This window comes from Onychostruthus taczanowskii, unplaced genomic scaffold (genome assembly GCF_017590055.1).
Source record: "Onychostruthus taczanowskii isolate IOZ18803 unplaced genomic scaffold, ASM1759005v1 scaffold65, whole genome shotgun sequence".
Taxonomy (NCBI): Eukaryota; Metazoa; Chordata; class Aves; order Passeriformes; family Passeridae; genus Onychostruthus; species Onychostruthus taczanowskii.
Genome location: NW_024504233.1, coordinates 3,891,023 through 3,909,711, shown reverse-complemented (window position 1 = coordinate 3,909,711; position 18,689 = coordinate 3,891,023). Strand labels below are relative to the sequence as shown.

At 55.4% G+C, this 18,689-nt stretch overlaps 1 protein-coding gene across 1 annotated transcript; it reads right to left on the bottom strand.

Annotated features, from left to right (window-relative positions):
- Nucleotides 1–1,526: 1,526 nt before the first annotated feature.
- LAMC2 (laminin subunit gamma 2) lies at nt 1,527–16,411 on the bottom strand. The gene is made up of 23 exons (XM_041420648.1): nt 16,336–16,411; nt 12,408–12,596; nt 12,093–12,222; nt 11,109–11,207; nt 10,522–10,658; nt 9,969–10,091; nt 9,669–9,858; nt 9,201–9,313; nt 8,698–8,916; nt 7,714–7,893; nt 7,020–7,253; nt 6,672–6,808; nt 6,231–6,381; nt 5,906–6,111; nt 5,556–5,635; nt 4,982–5,116; nt 4,085–4,229; nt 3,742–3,891; nt 3,162–3,276; nt 2,871–3,070; nt 2,160–2,318; nt 1,972–2,071; nt 1,527–1,777 (listed from the first exon to the last, which is right to left on the bottom strand). The coding sequence occupies exons 1-23, from the start codon at nt 16,409–16,411 to the stop codon at nt 1,527–1,529; spliced, it is 3,519 nt and encodes a 1,172-aa protein (XP_041276582.1).
- Between the last annotated feature and the right edge of the window lie 2,278 nt (nt 16,412–18,689).

The following is an 18,689-nucleotide window of genomic DNA, read 5'->3' as shown; positions in this document are numbered from 1 at the left end:
TTCAGAAAGCTTCAACCCACAGAGAGTAACATCATTTCAGAAGGCTTCAAATGTCCACCCTTCTTGTCCTGTAGCCCAGCCTTTTATCCCCCCATGCTGATGCAGTGCCCCTGTGTCCCTCTGCTCCCTTTGGTGGTTGCTCAGTGCCCCTGGGCACTCCATGGCTCATTGCTGTCAGTGCTGCTCACCTGCTGCTCACAGCTGTGCCACTGGGGATGAGGCTGGGCCAGCCCCACTCACAATCACCACAAACTCTGTGCCTACACCTACCTTTCAAAAAAGCCAACTCATGGAAAAACAGGTTCCCTAATAGCTGTCCCTACGCTGTACAACAGGAGAAGGGACATGCTAGGGGCTAAAATACATCTCACTTAAATAAAAGTGTAAAGCAGACATAATAGTCGGTATATCATGAAGCAAAAGCACATGTGCTGCTTTATCAGATACCACTTTATCAGAGACTCGAGAGATAAGGAGGGGTGAGTGGGTCCCCAGTGTCCTTCTCCATCTGGGACCTCCTCTTTCACCAGCAGGTAGAGCAGGGGCTTCAGCAGAGCTTCAGCTTCCAGCATCTGGTGGCACTTATTTCCCCAGAAACTTTTTTCCCCTGCATGGCATCTGAAGGAAGGTGGGAGCAGTGTGCAGTGTCCCAGAATGCAGCTGGACCCACATGAGAGCTGCAGTGAAGGGTGAAGGGAGCACTGTGTCTTTGCCTCATCCAAGCTCTGTTAAGATGAACAGTGGGAAACCCCTGTGGAGAGCTACCTTGGTGGTGATGGTGGCCTCTGAGAAACATACCATGAGGGAGGGAGGAGGACAGGCAGCACCAAACCAGAGCTGGAGACACATTAAAGACATCTTCACTATTTTTAAGCTACTGAAATCAGGCTACAGGCACTGCAGCAGAATGGGATGGGGTTCTCAGGTACAGGAGCCACAGCATGCCAGCACCACTCCCAGCAAGGGGAGGACTGCCAGCCTGGGAGGAGACGCCTCATGAAGCATCACCAGTGCCTCAACTCAGAACTCATCTCCCCCAGCAGCCTCATGCTGCTTGCTCCCTGTGGCTGCTGAAGGTGAGGAAAACCCCATGGAGAACAGGAGGTGGAGCTGGTGGTGGCAGTGTCAAAAGCATGGACAGAGACCCTGGTCCTTCTGTGTGTGCCGGACCAGGACAGGGTATCCACAGGTGATGGAGAACCTGTCAGTTATGAGCTTCAGCGTCCAAACTGTGCAAACTCACAAGGCTGACACCCAACCCTGCACCTCAGAGATATGTTATTGTAGGAATGGGCTGTTCTTCAGACAGCAGCACCTTCACAAACCAGGAATCTCCTTCCTCCCATGAGCAAGGGACGGAGCACTTGGAAAAATTAGGGACTTTCCAGGGCCAGCAGAACATTGTGAACTTCATCTGCCCCACTGATCTTGAGGGTAAGGATCAGTTTTACACAACCAAACACAGCCAGTTCTGCCAGATTTGGGGAGGCCCTCCTGGCAGGTGCTGCAGCCTTTCCAGAGCTGGCTCATGGCAATTCAATGGCTTTTGTGTTGTAGCAGCCTGGAGGAAGACTCCTCTGGATATCCTCCAGGTTCTTAATATCAGCCAGGATGCCATCGATGCTGCTCTCCAGCATTTGCACCCGGGCCTTCTGCAGGGCAGCCGTCTGCTCCAGCTCCGACATCTCCGCCTTCAGCTGCTTGCTTCTGCTTTTGACTTTGCTGAAATTCGCCTCAAGCTGCCTCAGGCCGTCCTCATCCACAGCACCAGGCTGGTCTTTTGCACAGAAGGAAAACAAGGCATGGGAAAGCATGCATGGAGGCTGAGGACTAGATCTTCCTAGATACTTCATCTCCACCCTACTGCCCAACCACGTAATTTAGCTTCCCACTAAACTCCCAGAAGCCCTGCGTGGACCCCAGTGGGGACCTGTCTCCATCCACACCCCACAGTGGCATCACAAAACCTACTCATGAGACGCAGCAGCTCTTCCAGGGCACTCAGCATCTTCTGCACAGCTGCCCCTGCCTGGCCAGCCTTGTCGTGGACCCTCTGAGCTTCCTGAGCTGTCTGAAGGGGGAAAGGCAGGAGCTGTAAGGTTAAATCAAGCCCACAAGTCAACAGGGAAGGAGACAAGGCAAGGGAGATGGGGACCCACCTTCTCTATCACAGCAGCGTCCGCCTGGACCTCCGAGAGTTTCCTCTCAAATGCATCATCCACCTCCTTGGCCTCGTGCCGCAGGGTGGCCACCGCCTTCTCCAGGGCGAGGACGCCGTCAGCCGTCTTGTTGGCTTCCTCCTTCAGCCGGGCAATCTCCTGGGCGTTGTGCATAGGAAAAGGCACTTTTAGAGGGCAGGACACAACCAAAATCATTCTGGGTGCACTTTAATAGGGAATTGGTAGAAACTGGTTCCTTCTAGAAGGGATCCAAAAGATCACAAGCTGTCCTCATGTTCTCCCACCAATTGCTCCAGAGAGATGTTTCTACGCTCATGGCTCAATCTCTCCCTCACACATCAGCAAATCCCTGGGGAATTACAACACATATCTGGGAGGTGAACCCACAAACACCAGTTTTGGGACATCACAAGCTTGCCAGTGACTCTGGCTGCAGGAGTAAAAAAAAAATCCCCTTGGTCACTGAAAGGTGGCTGCAGTGAGATGCCACAGGGATCCTCATGGGAGAAATGTACCTGCAGAAATCATCTACAGCCAAACTGGTATCTGCAGGACGCACTGTAGAGAAACTTCAGCTGAAAAATCAACCCATCAGGTCCACCAAGAGGCTGCTAACCACCTCCTCTTCTTCCATGTTTTTCCCCTTCCAAATCCTTTTCTGACAGCAATAGCACCAGAGTCTGTCCTCACCTCTTGGATCCCCGTGGTGATTTCCTTCACCTCCCCTGCCATGCTGCTGCCTGCCTTGGACTCAGAAGCAGCGCTGCTCACGATCCCTTTGGCTCGGTCTGTCTTTTCCCTGGCAGTGGTGACCATGCTGCTGATAATGGGCAGCCTCCTCATGGCATCTTTGGCTTGCCTCCTCTTGTTATCTGCTTGCAGGTTGAACTCTGGAAGAAACACAGAGATGAAGAGATGAAGCCATACTACCTCTGTGAGATCCCACATGGAAAGGAAAACGAAGGGTTTCTAGCATGTTACCCTTGAGGCTCTTGAGGATCTGTTCCACCTCATAGAAGGTGGCATTGCCAGCGCTCACGGCTTGCAGGGCTGTGCTCCTGGCAAGAGTGGCTCGGGACAGCAGCTGTGTCAGCTTCTGCAATGTATCAGGGACACAAAGGGTGGGTGAAGGACACAATATGGGAACATCACATGGTCCCAGAGCAGTCTGGGAGGAGCTGGGCTGGAAGAGACCCATCAGTCTGCTCCCAGATGCTTGCTCTCGCTCCTTAATCAAGACTACCACAGGCTGATCTGCCATCAGAAGCTTGTGCCGGTGCTCCTCAGCCAGCTCCAGCTCTATCCCAAGTCATCTTAGCCCTAACCTTTGCAGGAACAGATCTTCATCCTGCCTTACATGGAGGAGCCATGCAGGTGAGACCCTGCACCAGCAGCTCCCTGCCCACACTGAGGCCTGAGACCAGCCCCAAGGAAGGGTCCAATCCCGCACCAGGCAGGCAGAGCTGCCTTGGACAGCCGTGCAAGGATAGTGGTGGGGCCACAGGCACCCCCAAGGCTGCAGCTCCTGCTGGGGATGAGCCCTCCCCAGCCAGCCCCTTACCGCTCTCTCGCCCTCCTGCCCTTGCAGCAGCTGCTTGGCCTCCTCCTCCCACTGCCCCACGCGGCTCTGCAGGCTCCGGTACTGGGACAGGGAGCTGTCCACCAGGCCCAGCAGGGCACTCGAGTCCTGCTTCAACCTCGAGGCTTCCTCCTGAAACAGAGACACAGTGAGGTCCCCAGGAACCAGAGGCAAAAGGGGAAAAATGGTAGGAAGATGCCTATCTAGTGGCTCTCCAATAGGGATGGAGCCCCTGGGAAGGGCTGAGCTGGTGGTGGGATAAGCAGGGAGGGCATCAGGAGGAACAAAAGGGGATCTCCTGGTCTGACAGGCAGGAACCCCTCACCTGAAAGGAGCTAATGTCCATCTCTGCCAGGCGGGACAAGGAGCTGAGGAGCACCAGGCTGTCCTGATAGGCTGTGTCTGCCTTGGAGGCCATTCCATCAGCATCAGCCTTCAGGCCTCCAACCAGGGACTTGAGCTCCTCGTACCTGTGCAGATGTGAGGTCAGAGAGCCTGGTACCAGCCAAGCTGCCAGCCTGCCACCCCAGCATTAATACTACCATCTGCATTGACTTGTTCACATTCTCCAAGGCCCCATGCAGATTTACCCACATAAAAAGTCAATTGCAAACATTCCCTGCATCCCAGTCCCTCCAATGAGCAGGGCATCTTCTGGCTCCTTACTCCCACTCCAAAATCAGAGGTTGTTTCATACATCTGAACCCTCACAGGCTCCATGGTGGCTCTGCTAATCCCTGCCCCCCCACTGTATGTTTTCTCCTGCACATACCTGTTCAACTTCTTAACTTCTTTCAAGGCTGCTGCTCACATCCCACCCATGGTGTGTAAAGTCCCAGCACCATTGTGGTGGGCTTTGCAGAAGCCAAGTCTAACCAAAGGAGAAACTGTGGGCTTAAATTCACCCTTGGGATAAACCCAGCCCAGATTCTCAATCACATGTGGAAATCATCTCCAGGAGCCTGTTCACACACGTGGTGATGCTTTGCCCAGCTGCAGGCAGGACCCCAGGAGCGCTGAGGGCTGTGAGGTGGGAAGCAAACCCTTCACAGAGCTGCCGACCCTCCATCTGCACCCCTCAGAGATGCCTGCGAATTCCCTGCCTCCAGCTGCCATTTCTGCTGCTCAGATGGGGAGGCAGGGAAGAGGGCCCGGATTCTTGGCCATCCCCCTGCTCCCTCCCAGGTGACACAGAACTCGGGCCAAGGCAGGCTGTGCTCACCTCCCGGGCAGCCCTGGCAGGGAGCCCCCGGCGGCCTCTCCGCCGGCGGCAGCGCGCAGCAGCTCCAGCGCCTGGCGCGCATCCTCCCGCGCCGCCTTCGCAGCCTGCTCGGTGGCACTGGCTGCCTGGGTGTGGCTGCAGAGCACAGAGGGGCTCGTCAGAAAGGGCTCCCACCCAGCTTTGCTCCACCAGCTTCCTTTACTGTTGCATTCACTGATGCTGGATCACAGCCCCTTGGGAAACAGCATGTCTGCGAAGGCGACCCGCATTTTGCTTGTTCCTCCTGCATCTCCCAAGGGTAGAGCACTGGGGAGGGAACAAGCTCTCTGTTCCAAGTGGATACCCAAAGGGAAAACTCTGATCCTAAAGATGTTTCTAAATCACATCCAATTACATCCTCAAAAACAGCTGAGGACAAGTCTATAGGGGAGCAAAGACAGCCCAGCAGCTGCATCTTCCCCTGCTGCAGGGCTGGCAGATGTCAAACAGAGCCCTCCAAAAAGGACCTTCTGGGCACCTAGCAGGATCTCAGTCCTCCTCCCCTCTCTCGTGGCTAATAGTGGGAGCAACTCACCTGTTGGCCAATCTCAGAGCCTCCTGGGCCAGCAGCAAGAACTGATTCGAACCCCCAGGAAAGCTTGAAACAGGAATGGTCTGAGGAGGGAAGAAGGAAGAGAGGTGTGAGTGCTCCTCCCTGCTCTCCATCCAGTTTGGCAGTGAAAGAGGCAACTACAGCACGTTAAACTTCCACCGCCCCCAAAGACCCCTGCCAGCTCCTCTCAAGGTCCTCACCCCAAACAAAGGACCACCAGAACACCTACATTCACAAAGCAATGTCTGTAATTCCTTAAATCCTTGCTTTCTCTGCTGATTTTTTCCCAGCCCTGAGCTGAACTAGGAGCGTGTCACCTGGGATGCTCTTACCACCCGAAGGAGAGCGGCGCCGCTGCGATCCAGGTCCAGCCTGGCTCTCTCCAGCAGCTGGCGGGTCTCCTGCACCTGCCTCTCATACTGGCTCCCCAGAGACCTCAGTCTCTCCACTGTTGCCTTGACCTCATCCAAGCGACTCTGGGAGCTGGACCCTTGCCCCTTCATCCTGGCCACACGGCCTTCCAGAGACCTGTCAGAGGCTGGGGAGAAGGAAAGAGAAAGGCTGAAGAAAACATTGCTGTGCAAAAAGGCCCAGGCAGCAAAACCCTCCCTGGTACAGCCCAGATGGCCCCATCCCAGGGCGGTGGGCAGGTGGTACCTTGAAGGTTCAGGGTTTCCCTGAGGATGGTCTGCAGCATCTCCTCAGCCACCAGCATCCTCCCCTCCAGCTCCTGGCTGGTCCCACCGCCAGCTCGCACCTCTGACAAGAGTAGCTCCAGCTCTGCCAGCTGCTGCAGGTACAGCTCCATCTGCAACCACAGACCAGGCCGTCAGCCAGCAGCACACCAAACCCACGGGGAAAGACCAGGGGGAACCAGGACCACAGTCAGGCTCGAGGACAGAGACTAAAATGAAGGCTCATTTTAGGATGGGACATAAAGGATCAGTTGAATCCAGCATAAAGCCAAGGTCTGAATTGACATTTCACCTGCACCAGGAGTAGATAGGTGCTTGAGGAGAACAGGAGGAGACCCTGGGAGTGATCAAATCACAGCACTCCTTGCTGCTCAGTGGCCCTGGGGCTGGCAGAGATGCTCACCTGTGCTTTCACCTGGCCATAGCAAGCTGGGCACTCACTCTCTTCACAGTGGGGACCCTCAAAGCCAGGTTTGCAGATGCAGCTCCCGTCGCTCCTGCACTTCAGGGGCTCAGCACCAACTGAGTCGCAGTTACAGGCTGCAGATCAGAGCAACACAGGTTCAGGGGGGCCTGCCCCCACCTCAAGCCACAGCACATTTCTCCCTGCTTTTCTCCCACCATTTAGCCTGGTGCTTTGGTTCCTGCTCACCATTCCCACTTTCCAGCATCCTCCTTCCCATCAAACCACTCCAAAGTCAGTCACAGGTTTTCTTACTCATTCCCAGCTCAGACAGCACCTGGGTCTCACCTCTGCACTTGTCTGCGGGGTCAGGGGCCAGCGGGTTCCCGAAGAAGCCATCCTTGCAGCGGTCACAGTAGAAGCCAGCCGTGTTGTAGATGCACTTGAGGCACTCGCCGGTCTGGCGGTCGCAGTTGCCCACGGCGTTGGGCTCCACGTTGCCATTGCACCGGCACAGCTGGCAGGGCTGGGAAGCCGCTGGATCTCCAAAATAGCCATCAGCACAGTACTCACAATTGGCACCTGGGAAAGGAGGGATGAGCAGAAGTTAATGCTTGTGCCTGGAGGCAGAGGCTGACTCACTGCTTGTGTCCCACAGAAATGGGGGTGTTCAGCCCTATCAGGGCTGGCACAACAGCTGCTCTGCTGTCATCACCACCACGGCCAGCACACAATGCCCCACACACGCTCTTGAAAACTGGGTGCCATAACTGACCTTCTACAAGTCATTTCTTTTTTCTTTTTTTAACTTATTTTTTGTTCCACTCCCTTTCCTACCCATCCTTTCTCCATCCATGTTACATTTAGACGAGAACTCTTCCCAGAGATCATGGTGTGTTTCCCCCACCCTTGGGGCCCAAACACCCCACCGCAGGCAGGAGGGACAGTGTTCCTGCAAGCTGGGCTGAGAGGATGGTGTGGGTCAGCCCAGCTCCAAGCACACCTGTATGAAAAGGCAGAGCAGAAGCAAGAAGGGAATTACCAGCAGCTCCAGGAGGGCAGTGGTCACAGACGACCTCCTCACCACGCGGCCCCACGGAGCAGCCCTGGCCGGGCCCGCAGGGGCAGGTCCTGCAGCGGGAGGGCTGCCGGGGGTCTCGGTAGGAGCCGAAGGGGCAGCTGGCACCATTGTCCACGTTTTCATCTCCTGAGTAACACTCGCCTGGAGGAGCAAGGAAAGGGGTTAGGGCAGTTTACTCACATTCCTGGTGGGACATCCACCACTCCAGCCACAGCAACACAAGCACCTGTGGTCCAGCAACCTCAGATCTCTTCAGACCCCCAGCATGCTCACATCACACTCCACATAAAATCATGAAATGGTTAGTGTTGGGAGGAACCTCTAAAGGTCATCTAGTCCAACTCCCCTGCAATAGGCAAGGACTTCTTCAACTAAACCAGGCTGCTCAAGCTCTGTCCACCCTGAGACATTGCCACGCTTAACTTTGAAATAAGAAGTCAGAAGTGAAGAAATATTGCTATCTGGGCAGCAGGAGATGGTTTTTCTCTCTCTAACATGCATCCAGTTTGTTCCAAATGCATCTGACTGCAGTGCTTCTAGGCTCTGGGGTGTTTTGTCTTGGATGGTCCTCACATTTCTGACCCAAGTCACAGATTCATGATCACAGACAGAATCTCAGAATCACAGGTGACCCACAGAACCACAGACTCATTAAGGATGGTAAAGCCCTCCAACACTGTTGAGTCCAACCTGTGGCAGATCCTCACCTTGCCAACCAGCCCAGAGCACTGAGTGACACATCCAGTCCTTCCCTGGACCCCTCCAGGGATGATGACTCCACCACCTCCCTGGGCAGCCCCTTACAATATCCAATGACCGCTTCCGTGAAGAAACTTCTGTGAAGCCAGCGGTCTGTGCTTCCCACAGCTCTATTCTCAGCACACAGGCAGCCTCCCTGCATTCCCATAGAGCCCACAAGCACGGCGTGGTGCTGGCTTCCCTTACCGGTGTCGGGATCACAGATTCCTCCCCCCTGGCAGTTGCAGGGCACGCAGATGCTGAAGGGCCCCTGCCCGGGGGTGTCTCTGCGGTAGCCAGGGGCGCAGCTCTGGCAGAACTGCCCCTGGTACTCGGCCGGGCACTGGCAGCGCTCCACCCAGGGCGCGGGGACGCCGGGGACGGGCTGTGCTGACACCAGGGTGACATTGTCGATGTAGCCGGTGCCTGCAGGGAAGTACGGGCAGTCACCCGCGGGACAGCGGCTCCCCCTGCCCGGCTCCCCCAGCCAGGACCTGCACAGGTCGCACCTTCTATTGCAATGCCCACGGGCAAATGGAGCAGCCAAATCGGTTGCTGTGCTGTTCAATCTCTTTGCTATTTAATTTTGCCCCCTTGGAGCACTTACTATTTTTATCTTTCAATAAATTTTAGCAAAGGTGTACCCATCCAGAGACTTGCTGTCTCCAACAACAAGGAGAAGCCAGCCTTGTCAGCTCTCTTGCACTTACTGTATTCCCCAAAGGTGGCTCGGATCCAGAGGGCTGTCAGGTTTCCCAGCAGCCTGCGAAATTCAAAGTGATTCAGCCTTGGGCTCCACTTGCTGCTTGGGTGCTCGTCGAGCCTGCCGTGGAAGAGGGAGGAAGTGGAGCTGGTTTTAAAAAACTGAGAAGCCTCTTTTGAAAAACACAACAGGCCTCGCCCCTCTCCCTCCTGGGAGCTCGAGGCTTTGGGAATGACCTCCATGCATGCAACTGATCCAGAGCCAAGAACCAAACCCCTTTTTCTCAAACCACATTTTCTGCTGCCCCTCTCACAAAGTAACCTCCTCATCCAGAACAGAAGCACCTGAGGTGCACCCAGCCCAAACCAGACAGCCATTTGTCACCACCAAGGGACCACAGCTGAAACCAGGATCTCCTTGAAGCCACAACCATTCTTGCTCCCCCTGCCCCAAGCGCCCCAGCTTCCCACTTTACCTGAACGTGTACATCTGGCTGATGCCGCAGGGCAGGACCTCTCCCTGGGGCAGGAAGGGGGCAGTGACCCTCAGGCCATGCCCTTCCAGGACCACATCGTGTGGAGATGGCTGGCGTCCCCCTCGGTCCAGGCGGTAACCAAAGGAGAGCGTCTGACCATAGCTCAGCTGCTGGTTCCCAAGGAATTTTGCTGCAAAGGGAAAATCAAAGGCTTAAAATCTTTCCTTCCTCCTAAAGGCTCAGTCATGGGATGAGAGCAAGCAAAGGGTTTGCTCTGGCCACCACTGATCCCACGCCTACCAGGTGCCATGAAGTATATTGGCTCCGATGTCCTTGCTGCTATGAAGGCATCCTGGTGGCGTGGGGACCACTGGAGCTGGGCTGGGGAGCCGCTTTCATGGACACCTCGCCAGCCCTCAGTACCTGGAGCACAAACAAGGAGCAGTCAGTGTGGATAGGGAAGGTGTTTCTAGGATTCCAGCAACTTTCTTGAGCTGTGTCTTATCAAAACTCTCCAGCTTCCCACCCCGACCTCTGAGGGGGCAGCACAGTTATCCCTGTGCCCAGCCTGGCTGGGCACAGAGGCCTCCTTCCAAGGGGCAGGAAAGACATAATGAAGAACTCCTATGCTCCCCTCAACCCTTGGACTATACCGTGCCTATGACCAAGCCATCCCATCAAAGCAAGGTTGCTGCAGCCACAGGAAGGTTGAGTGAGCAGCCAAGGAGCAAGCACAGCCCAAGGCTGACTTCCAGCAGGGCTGTGAACCACGTGGTTCCTTCAGCCCACTGAAGAGAAGGGGTGGCAAACAAACACGCCCAGGAGCCGTGGGGATGTCCTGCTTGGGCTTCACCTTGCTGGAAGGTAGAGGTGATGTTGTGGACACTGTGGCTGTCCGCACTGACACACGTGACCGAGTGCCCGTAGCAGAAGCAGGGGGAGCATCCTGCAGGGTTTCTGGCATCCAGGTTATAGAAGTGTCGCTTGCACCTGGGAAAATGCAAGAAGGTGACAATGTTCAAGTTGTTTTTTCCTTTTACTGGCCCACACAACAATACAGCCATCAGCAAGATTTAAGGTCATCACTGGGCTGGGATGGCGAGATGGGCGTGTGCAATGGCTCCGACCAGAGAGAGGACAGGGCTAGATTGGATACTGGGAAGAAATTGTCCTGTGGCAGTGGTGAGGGCCTGGCCCAGGTCGCCCAGAGAAGCTGTGGCTGCCCCATCCCTGGAAGTGTCAAAGGCCAGGCTAGATGGGGATTGGAGCAACCCAGGGTAGTGGAAGGTGTCCCAGCCCATGGCAGGGGGTGGAATGAGATGAGCTCTAACATCCTTTCCAACCCAAACCATTCTAAGACTTGGTGAACTGCCAGGGAAGTGACTGCAGAGAGGAGGAGGCTGTGCCAAGCAGTGTCCAGCACATCCTCCTGACCCTCACCTCTGGCACTGCTCTCCGGTGACGCTCTCCTTGCAGATGCAGTGGCCAGAGTCACAGCCTCCCACGCTGCCTGCTGGGTCACACTCACACTGCAGGCTCCTGCAAAGGCACAGCAGCAACCTCTACCTGGATTTCCCATTTGGCCTGGGAGCTCAGTGCTTCCTGCTACTACACGAGACAGAGGAGAACCCTCCCAGCTACCATTCCCATGTAAGAAGCGGGGACATAAGCTGCACAGCCACCTCTTTCCAAAATCTGCAAAACTGTGGGTGCCAGGTCGAGCCAGTGCCCATTGCTACTGCTCCAGGGCATCCCAGAGCATCAGACCCGCCCACAAGTGCAAAGTGAAGCTCCACTGAGCTTAATAAACCCTGGCTGAGTTCAATAGACTTGGCTGAGCTCCACCAAGAGCAGCACCCTGGGGAGGCTTGGGCAGGAGCCGAGCCCAGCAGCAGCAGGACTGCAGGCAGCTGTCTCCTGCTAACACCCTTTTCCTGCCAGCAGCCCCAAAGGAGCAACAGTAGGGTGAGGTGAGGAAGAAGAGGACACAGCTGAGGAAGTCAGATCAGAAACATTTCTAAAGGTGTTTAAACAGGGCTTCATGAAAAGGAAGGGGTTTGGTCTTTGCACGCGCATCTCCTCGTGAGTGGCACCAACATGAGGCAGCCCCACAATGGGCAGGTTTTGTTTTACAGGGCTGTAGCTTGTTGGGCATTATCTGGGTAATGAAACCATCACCTCAGAGCGTGGCTAAGTTCAGATTTTGATGGTGTTGCAGGACACCAAGCCCTGCAGTTTGGCACGGAGGTCCAGCCTCACTCAAACCCACTATCTCCTAGCATGGTTTGCTTAAGGTTGTCCATGAGCTGCTATGAAACCAGCCCTGCCTTTGCAGGGGCTGTTTTCAGCCAGGACAGGCCCCAGGAGAGCTTTGGAGGCTGGCCCTCCTGCTGGCCTCATGGCACAATGGTGGCCAGCACTCACTGCCCGCTCCTCCTGCAGCCTGCCTCGGACAGGGACTCAAAGCCCAGCTGGCACTGGTCACACTTGTCCCCCATCACTCCAGGCTTGCAGCTGCACCGGCCATCGCTGTCACACTGTGGGCCGAGGGATCCTGCAGAAAGACAGGAGGGAGAGGTTGGGAAGGGCACCTTCCAACCCAAATCATTCTGTGATTATTTCAGAGGGCAGGTGGGTCTTGAAACCTGTGGTCTGGCATGCAGGGGCTCAGAGGCTGGCCTGCCCAGGTGCTCAGCAGGCGCCTTAAGCCCCCTTTGCCCAGCAGCGCTGTGCACGTACCCCAGGGGTGGCAGAGGCAGGGCAGGCAGCACCGCTCCCCCCGCCGTCGGGAGAAGCCCTCCTTGCAGCGCTCGCAGCGCGTGCCCTCCGTGTTGCCCAGGCAGCCGAGGCAGCGGTACCCGTTCCCCGTCTCCCTCAGGAGCTGCCAGTCAAAGACGCACTGCCTGGACATCCCGTTGCAGTCACAGACTGGGGAGAGAAGAGCAGAGGCACATCTCAGATGATGAAGCAATCCCTCCCTGGGGCAAGGAGCAGGGTGCAGGCGCTGCAAGCCTCCCCTTCGTGCTCTGCCAACAGCGAGCTGCTTCCCCACAGCTCCGTGTTTGTCCCCATGTCTGTGTCCCTCAGCCAGCCCAGTGCCACTGGTGTCCACACCGTGCTCTGCATCCCCACACTGGAGAGGAATGCCCCATTTCGCTGCTGATGATGGACAAACCCAAGTCAAGCAGCCGTAATCCACACAACAGCACTGCCAGGGCTGTTCTCCATTCTCTCACAGGTCTTGCAACACAACCAGGACATTGAATACGCAGAGATGGTTTAAAAAAACTCCAGTCTTGTCCTGAGAAAAGCATGGGTAACCTTACTGGAGACTTCAGGGAAAAGGGAAAGTTTCCTGGGGTTATCCTTTGTTTCACCTGGCCAAGAGTGAGTTGAGTAGGAAAAGCTCAACCAACTTCCACCAGGTCCCCCACCCAGGTCTGCAGTGCAGGTGATGAGGAGTGGTCTGTGATCCAAGGAGTTTGGTGGAAGTGTGCCAGCCACAAGGGGATTAACAAAAAGAGGTTTGGGTGGGATTGGACCTCACCCTCCCTCATCGTGAAGAAAAGCTGCAGCTGCCCACACTGCTGCATGAGGGATGGCAGGAAGAACAGGCATGAGATTCTGCACTCCTCCGTAGCCAAGACAGATGATCCCTCTGGACACCAGACTCAGGCATCTCACCAGATGTGCTTTCCCCAGCACTCCACTGCCTTGGCCAGCTGCTCTCTTGAAGCCACCTCACACCTACTTGGCAATCCCTCAGTGGCCAGTACTGGAGCATTTAATCCTGAGGACCTTTACTCCAAACGTGCTCCTCAGGATCACTGGGGAGAGCAGGCACAGCTGAGGGAATGGCTGGCAAAGGCAGGCAGGAGAAAGAAATATCCGAAGGGAAAAGCCAGGTCCTCAGGGGCACAGAGCCTGCTGAGGAACTGCTCCAAACCACCCTGATGCTGCCATGGGAGCCTCGACCTCCCTCTAAGGACCTCTGCTCATGCTGCCTTCCTTAGGACAGGAAAGGCGATTCCCAGCTACTCAACCCCTGCCCAGGTCACCTCTGAGAGCACAGGAGGTGGAGGGAGTCCAGAAATGGGCAGAAACCTGCTGCATGGATGCAGAGAGTGCCTTGTACTCATACACACTGAGCCTCCTCCTCCCCAGCTCTCTTGTGGCACAGCTCAGCCCCAGGGTACAACGTCCCTGTCCTCTGCATCTGTGATTCCTGGGGCCAGGCAGAGCCTCCTGCTCTCAGTGCTCACACCTGGGCGCCGCCCTCCCACACACCCATCGGCACCGCATTCCAGAGGGAGGCACTCAGTAGCGCCTCTGCCAAGAGCAGAGATGACCTCATGCGCCAGCAAACAGGGAAAGAGGCTTTTCCAACTTCAGTAAGCACAGCTCTTCCCTCACAATCTGGCTGCCAGGAATCCGAGACCGAGCTCAGGAGATCTTCTGCCACCCCAGCCTGCTGGGAGGGGACCTGTGGGCACAGAATTCCTGCCTCTCGGGTCTGGGAAAGCAACTCCAGCCTCAGAGAGCACCACCAGTGACCAAAGGCCATGGACAATGTGAAGGACCAATGGAGAGCAGCAGTGTGAGACTGCCTTCCAGTATTTGTGCTCACCTTCACAGCAGAAAGATCTCGCTCAGGCTGATCCCTCTCCCCATCCCTCTATACTCCAGCTAGATCTCAAGTTGGAAGGGACCCGTAGGGATCTTTGAGTTGAACTCCACCCATGCATCACCCCACGTCTACGCAATCCAGAGGATTTACTGGGTTGCTAAATTACAGGCATGAGCACCATTCCCCCAGGGAATGAAAACCTTTCCTTGAGTGTTTCTCTGCTGCTGGAGCATGTTAGGAACCAGCTCTCCAGCCCTGGAACAAATTCCTGTCTCGCTGATTCAAAGCCATTTAAGGCACTGTGGCAGGTTAGTGCCACCACTGCACTGGTGTGTCTGCTCCTCGTCATCTCCCAGAAACCCAGGAGCTCAGGCTAGGCCAATCCTTACCAAGAGCAAGGCACTGGAATTGATAATGAGATGGAGCAGGAAGGAGCTGCTGGAGGATGAGGACCAACTGAGGAGAGATCACTTCTGTATCTGGGTGCCCTGAGGCTCTGCTCTGAGATCATCCATGGAAAAGAGCAGGCTCCATTGGAGGAAAAGTTTTGCAACTGGTTCCTTCAGTGCTACATCAGGATGCAGGAGATCCATGGCATACTTCCAGCAGGATGCCATTCCCCCAGCTCCCACCCAAGAAGAAAGCATGAAAAATGCTTGATGGCTGTGCTCAGATGAATTCTCACATAAGAAAGGCTTGGAGAAGAAGACAGACAGCTTCAGCTTCTTAAACTGTCTCCTTAAATTCCCAAAACCAGGCAAAGAGGGTGGCCCTTGGTCTGTGAGGATCCGACAGCCCTGTACTCGTGAGCCAGCCTGCAAAGATCCCTCCTTCCTTCAGGAGAACGACAGAGCTTTGCATGCAGTGAAGGCTCCATGTCAATTCAAGCCATTCCCTGCTCTGTGCTCCTGGGACAGTGCCCCACCAGGCTGTGTCCCACCTGCTGCTCCAAGGCTGGCTGTCCCCATTGCCCAGCCTCACAGTTTCTCACCGCAGGAAGACCTGCCTGCATCTTCCAGGGCTCCATCAGCAGACTCAAGTTACACCACTGAGCCCACTCAAATTTTTATGCTGCAGCATAAAATTACATACCCACCACTGGCTTTACATACACACAGAATCGGGTTCAAGAGTCCCTGGGAAAGCAGCAGTTTCCTCACACACTGCCAGGAAGGAGTAGAGGAAGAATTGATATCAGTATTTTAAAACTTAGATGTAATTAAGGTGATATAACCCAAGTAGCATGTACAACAAAGCAGATATTTTTTTCTTTTGAGAAAAACCCAAACCAAAACACTTATTCAGCACTTCCCATTGCACCAAACTAAAAACGGATAAAACTCAACTTCAAGCCCAGAAAGCTTATTTCAGAACATCAGCACTGGAAACAAAAATAAATTTAAATCACTCAGTATTTACAAAATACCTGACTTCGGCCAAACATACCCATCTCCAGACTACAGGGCAATGAAACTGAAATTCGGATAGCTGAATTACCACTGGGCTTCGAATCTCCCTCCGTGACACTCTGCACTTTGTGAGCTTCATACGTGCAAGAGGATCTGCTGGATTTTTAAAGCTGTGGACAGCATGAGACTCCTGTCTCCCATAGGCTGTGGCACCCTGTGAGCCCCACAGAAAATCCAAACACCACGTTACTACAGCAAACTGGATCCTGGATGCTTCCAGCTCTTCTTCAGGCTCGGGGAAGGTTTTGGTTCCAGCGGTGATGGGCAGATCAGCCACCGCCGGCGCGATGCTTGTGCTCACACCCACATCCCACCCCGGCAGCAAAGCTCTGCTCCGACAGCAGCAAGGAAATTGCGCATAAATAACTTATTGAAAGGGGATGCCAGGGGCAAAACGAAGACCAGCTGCGCGTGGGATATTTAACCTCGGAGGAAAACTAAGAAGCCCCTTCAGCTCCAGCACCGATCCCGAGGCGGGAGGGGAGGAGTGCCCCAGCAGGGTTCCAGCTCCCAGCTCCCAGCTCCGCTGTGCCGGGGCAGCGCGGCGGGAGCGGCCCGGCCCGAGGCTCACCTTCTCCGCGGCTCCGCGCTGAGGGCAGCAGGGACGCGGCGAGGCAGGCCAGGGCCAGCAGCCAGCGCCCGGCCATCGCTGCCGCCGCCGAGCACAGGCCCCGCTCCGCCGGGGCGCCGCACCAGGTGCCTTTTTTTGGGGCGTTTTTTATCGCTGCCCCACCTGAGTCACTCCCAGCAGGAAGAGCGCTGTGCCGTGGGCTGACTCACGGCCGGGGCCCGGCCCAGGCAGCGCGCACAGGCGCCTGCCGCAGCGGCACAGAGCCCTGACGGGCACAGCAGCCCAGGGAGCTGCTGCTCAGCCCTCAGGGAGCTCCTGCTCAGCCCTCAGGGAGCTGCTGCTCAGCCCTCAGGGAGCTGCTGCTCAGCCCCCAGGGAGCTCAAACCCGGCTGCAGCTCTGCCCGGCCCTGCTGCCCAGCCCTGCTGCCCGTGCCGCTCGCACAGCTCCCCTGCCCCCGCTGCGGGGCTGGCGGGGACAGCCGGGCTGTCCGGGCACGCCGCAGGCTTGCAGGGAACGAAATGGAACGGGATGAGCTCACAGGGAGCCTGCGGAGGGTGGATGGGGGCTGCCTGCTCGCAAGGCAGGTCCAGCCAGCCAACCTGCGAGAGCAGGGCTCATTTCAGGTGACTAGCAGGACTGGAGATGGAAAGAGACCCAAGATCAGCTTGAGTAAATGCCCAGAAAGCAGATGGATTGGGATTTACCAGATAATCATCAAGTTCAGGAAATCCCCAGACCTAGAAATGAGGCGGAGGTGGAAGTCATCACACATATTTGTCTCCTTTTGCTCCCGAGATGGAAAATGAGCTTAGATGGGTCCTTGCCCTCACCTACTACACCATTTTTATGCTAGAAGAAGGATGAGGAGTGGAGACAGAGAGGGGAGAAAGGCTTGTCTGAGGCTGCTGACAGAGCCAGGAAGATGCCAGGCCCACAGCCCCAGGTCCATTAGCACTTTGTTCTCAAGGGTAGCTGACAAGCCACACAGGGCATGTGTGGCATGTGCCTTCCACAGCACTCCTTGCCTGTGCCTCGCAGGAGGACATGACCACTCCTACAGGGGAATAGAGAAATCTGGAGGCGGGCGTTCTCCACATCCTGCACACATCAGGACAAGCAGGACCCCGGCATATCCACCTGCCCTGTGACAGCAGCCCATCAGAGGGGCACAGCAAGGATGGGCCCTCATGCTGCATCACAGCGGCTCCCCTGCCTAATGCCATGGGACTCCTAATGTCACAAGTGACTGAGAGTGGTCCAGGAGCACCTTTGAGTAGAATGAAAACCCCTAACAAGTGCATCCCCAGAGACACAAATTGCCTTTCAGGTCCCCTTCTGCTTTAGGGACTCAAACTCAATCCAAGGCGTGACATGCTGCTCACTTCAGGCCTGACAGAGCAGGTGATTAACACTGAGCTCCTTGTCTGAGCCTCTGACACTGCCCAACAGCCTCCAGACACTCCAGACACCTGGAGCTGACTCACAGGGCTTTCCTCTGTGGCTGCTGGTGATCTCATGGGCGCAGCCAGCCCAAACACACCACATCTCTGCACCTCCCTTTGCCAACTGTACCTGCCCCTGCTGATTGAGTCAACTCACTTTTATAAACACGAGGTTTCCTTTTCATTTCGCTTGCTGGATATTAATACAGCTCCCGACAAGGACCACAGCTTCCCAAACGCAGTAATGGTGTGGTGGGTTTTGGCATCTGATGTCCTTTTATCTGGTTTTCATTACTAGTTTTCAGGTGAGATAACATTATTTATGGTGTTCCCATCAATTCAGCAGTTCCTAGGATCCACTCATACCTCCGAGGAGACAATCCCTTCTACTCTTAAGTAGATCACTTGCCCACGACACCACTGCTGTGTCCTTCCTACCTGCTGACACCCCTCTGCTTGGGAAGGTTATCTCCTGGTCCATAACCAGTTCCCTTAGACCTCACCCAGACCACATCCTTGGCTGACGTCTCTCCTGGAAAACCAGCCCTCCCCAGCAGGAAGCTTTTCCCTTATCTGTCTCGTCCATGTTATCCCATTTATCTCACCCTTGCCACCCCGCCTCTCACTCCACTTGTGCAAACAAGGCCGTGACAGCTCGCTCCTCAGTCATCTCTGCTATTGACTCAGATTGCTCTCACCCTGCCATCTGCCACTCTGCTTCAACAGGACCTCTGGAAACCACATACCATGAGACTACCAAGAATGTATTTCCTGGGGCCCTGATTTTCTAAACACATCAGATCTGGAATGAACAGCTGCCCACCACCCTCCAAGGAACAAATGTCCCACTGCAACCTATGGCAGCACCCTTTAGGAAAGGCCTCACACCAACAGGATTACCAGAGATGTTT

Excerpts from the sequence above, each read along its gene's own strand:
- LAMC2 (XM_041420648.1), bottom strand. The coding sequence starts at position 16,411 with ATGGCCGGGCGCTGGCTGCTGGCCCTGGCCTGCCTCGCCGCGTCCCTG. Across the intron at positions 8,917-9,200 it reads AGCCACCTTTGGGGAATACA|GCACCGGCTACATCGACAAT; the intron begins GTAAGTGCAAGA and ends ACTTCCCTGCAG. Across the intron at positions 3,892-4,084 it reads TGGACATTAGCTCCTTTCAG|GAGGAAGCCTCGAGGTTGAA; the intron begins GTGAGGGGTTCC and ends TCTCTGTTTCAG.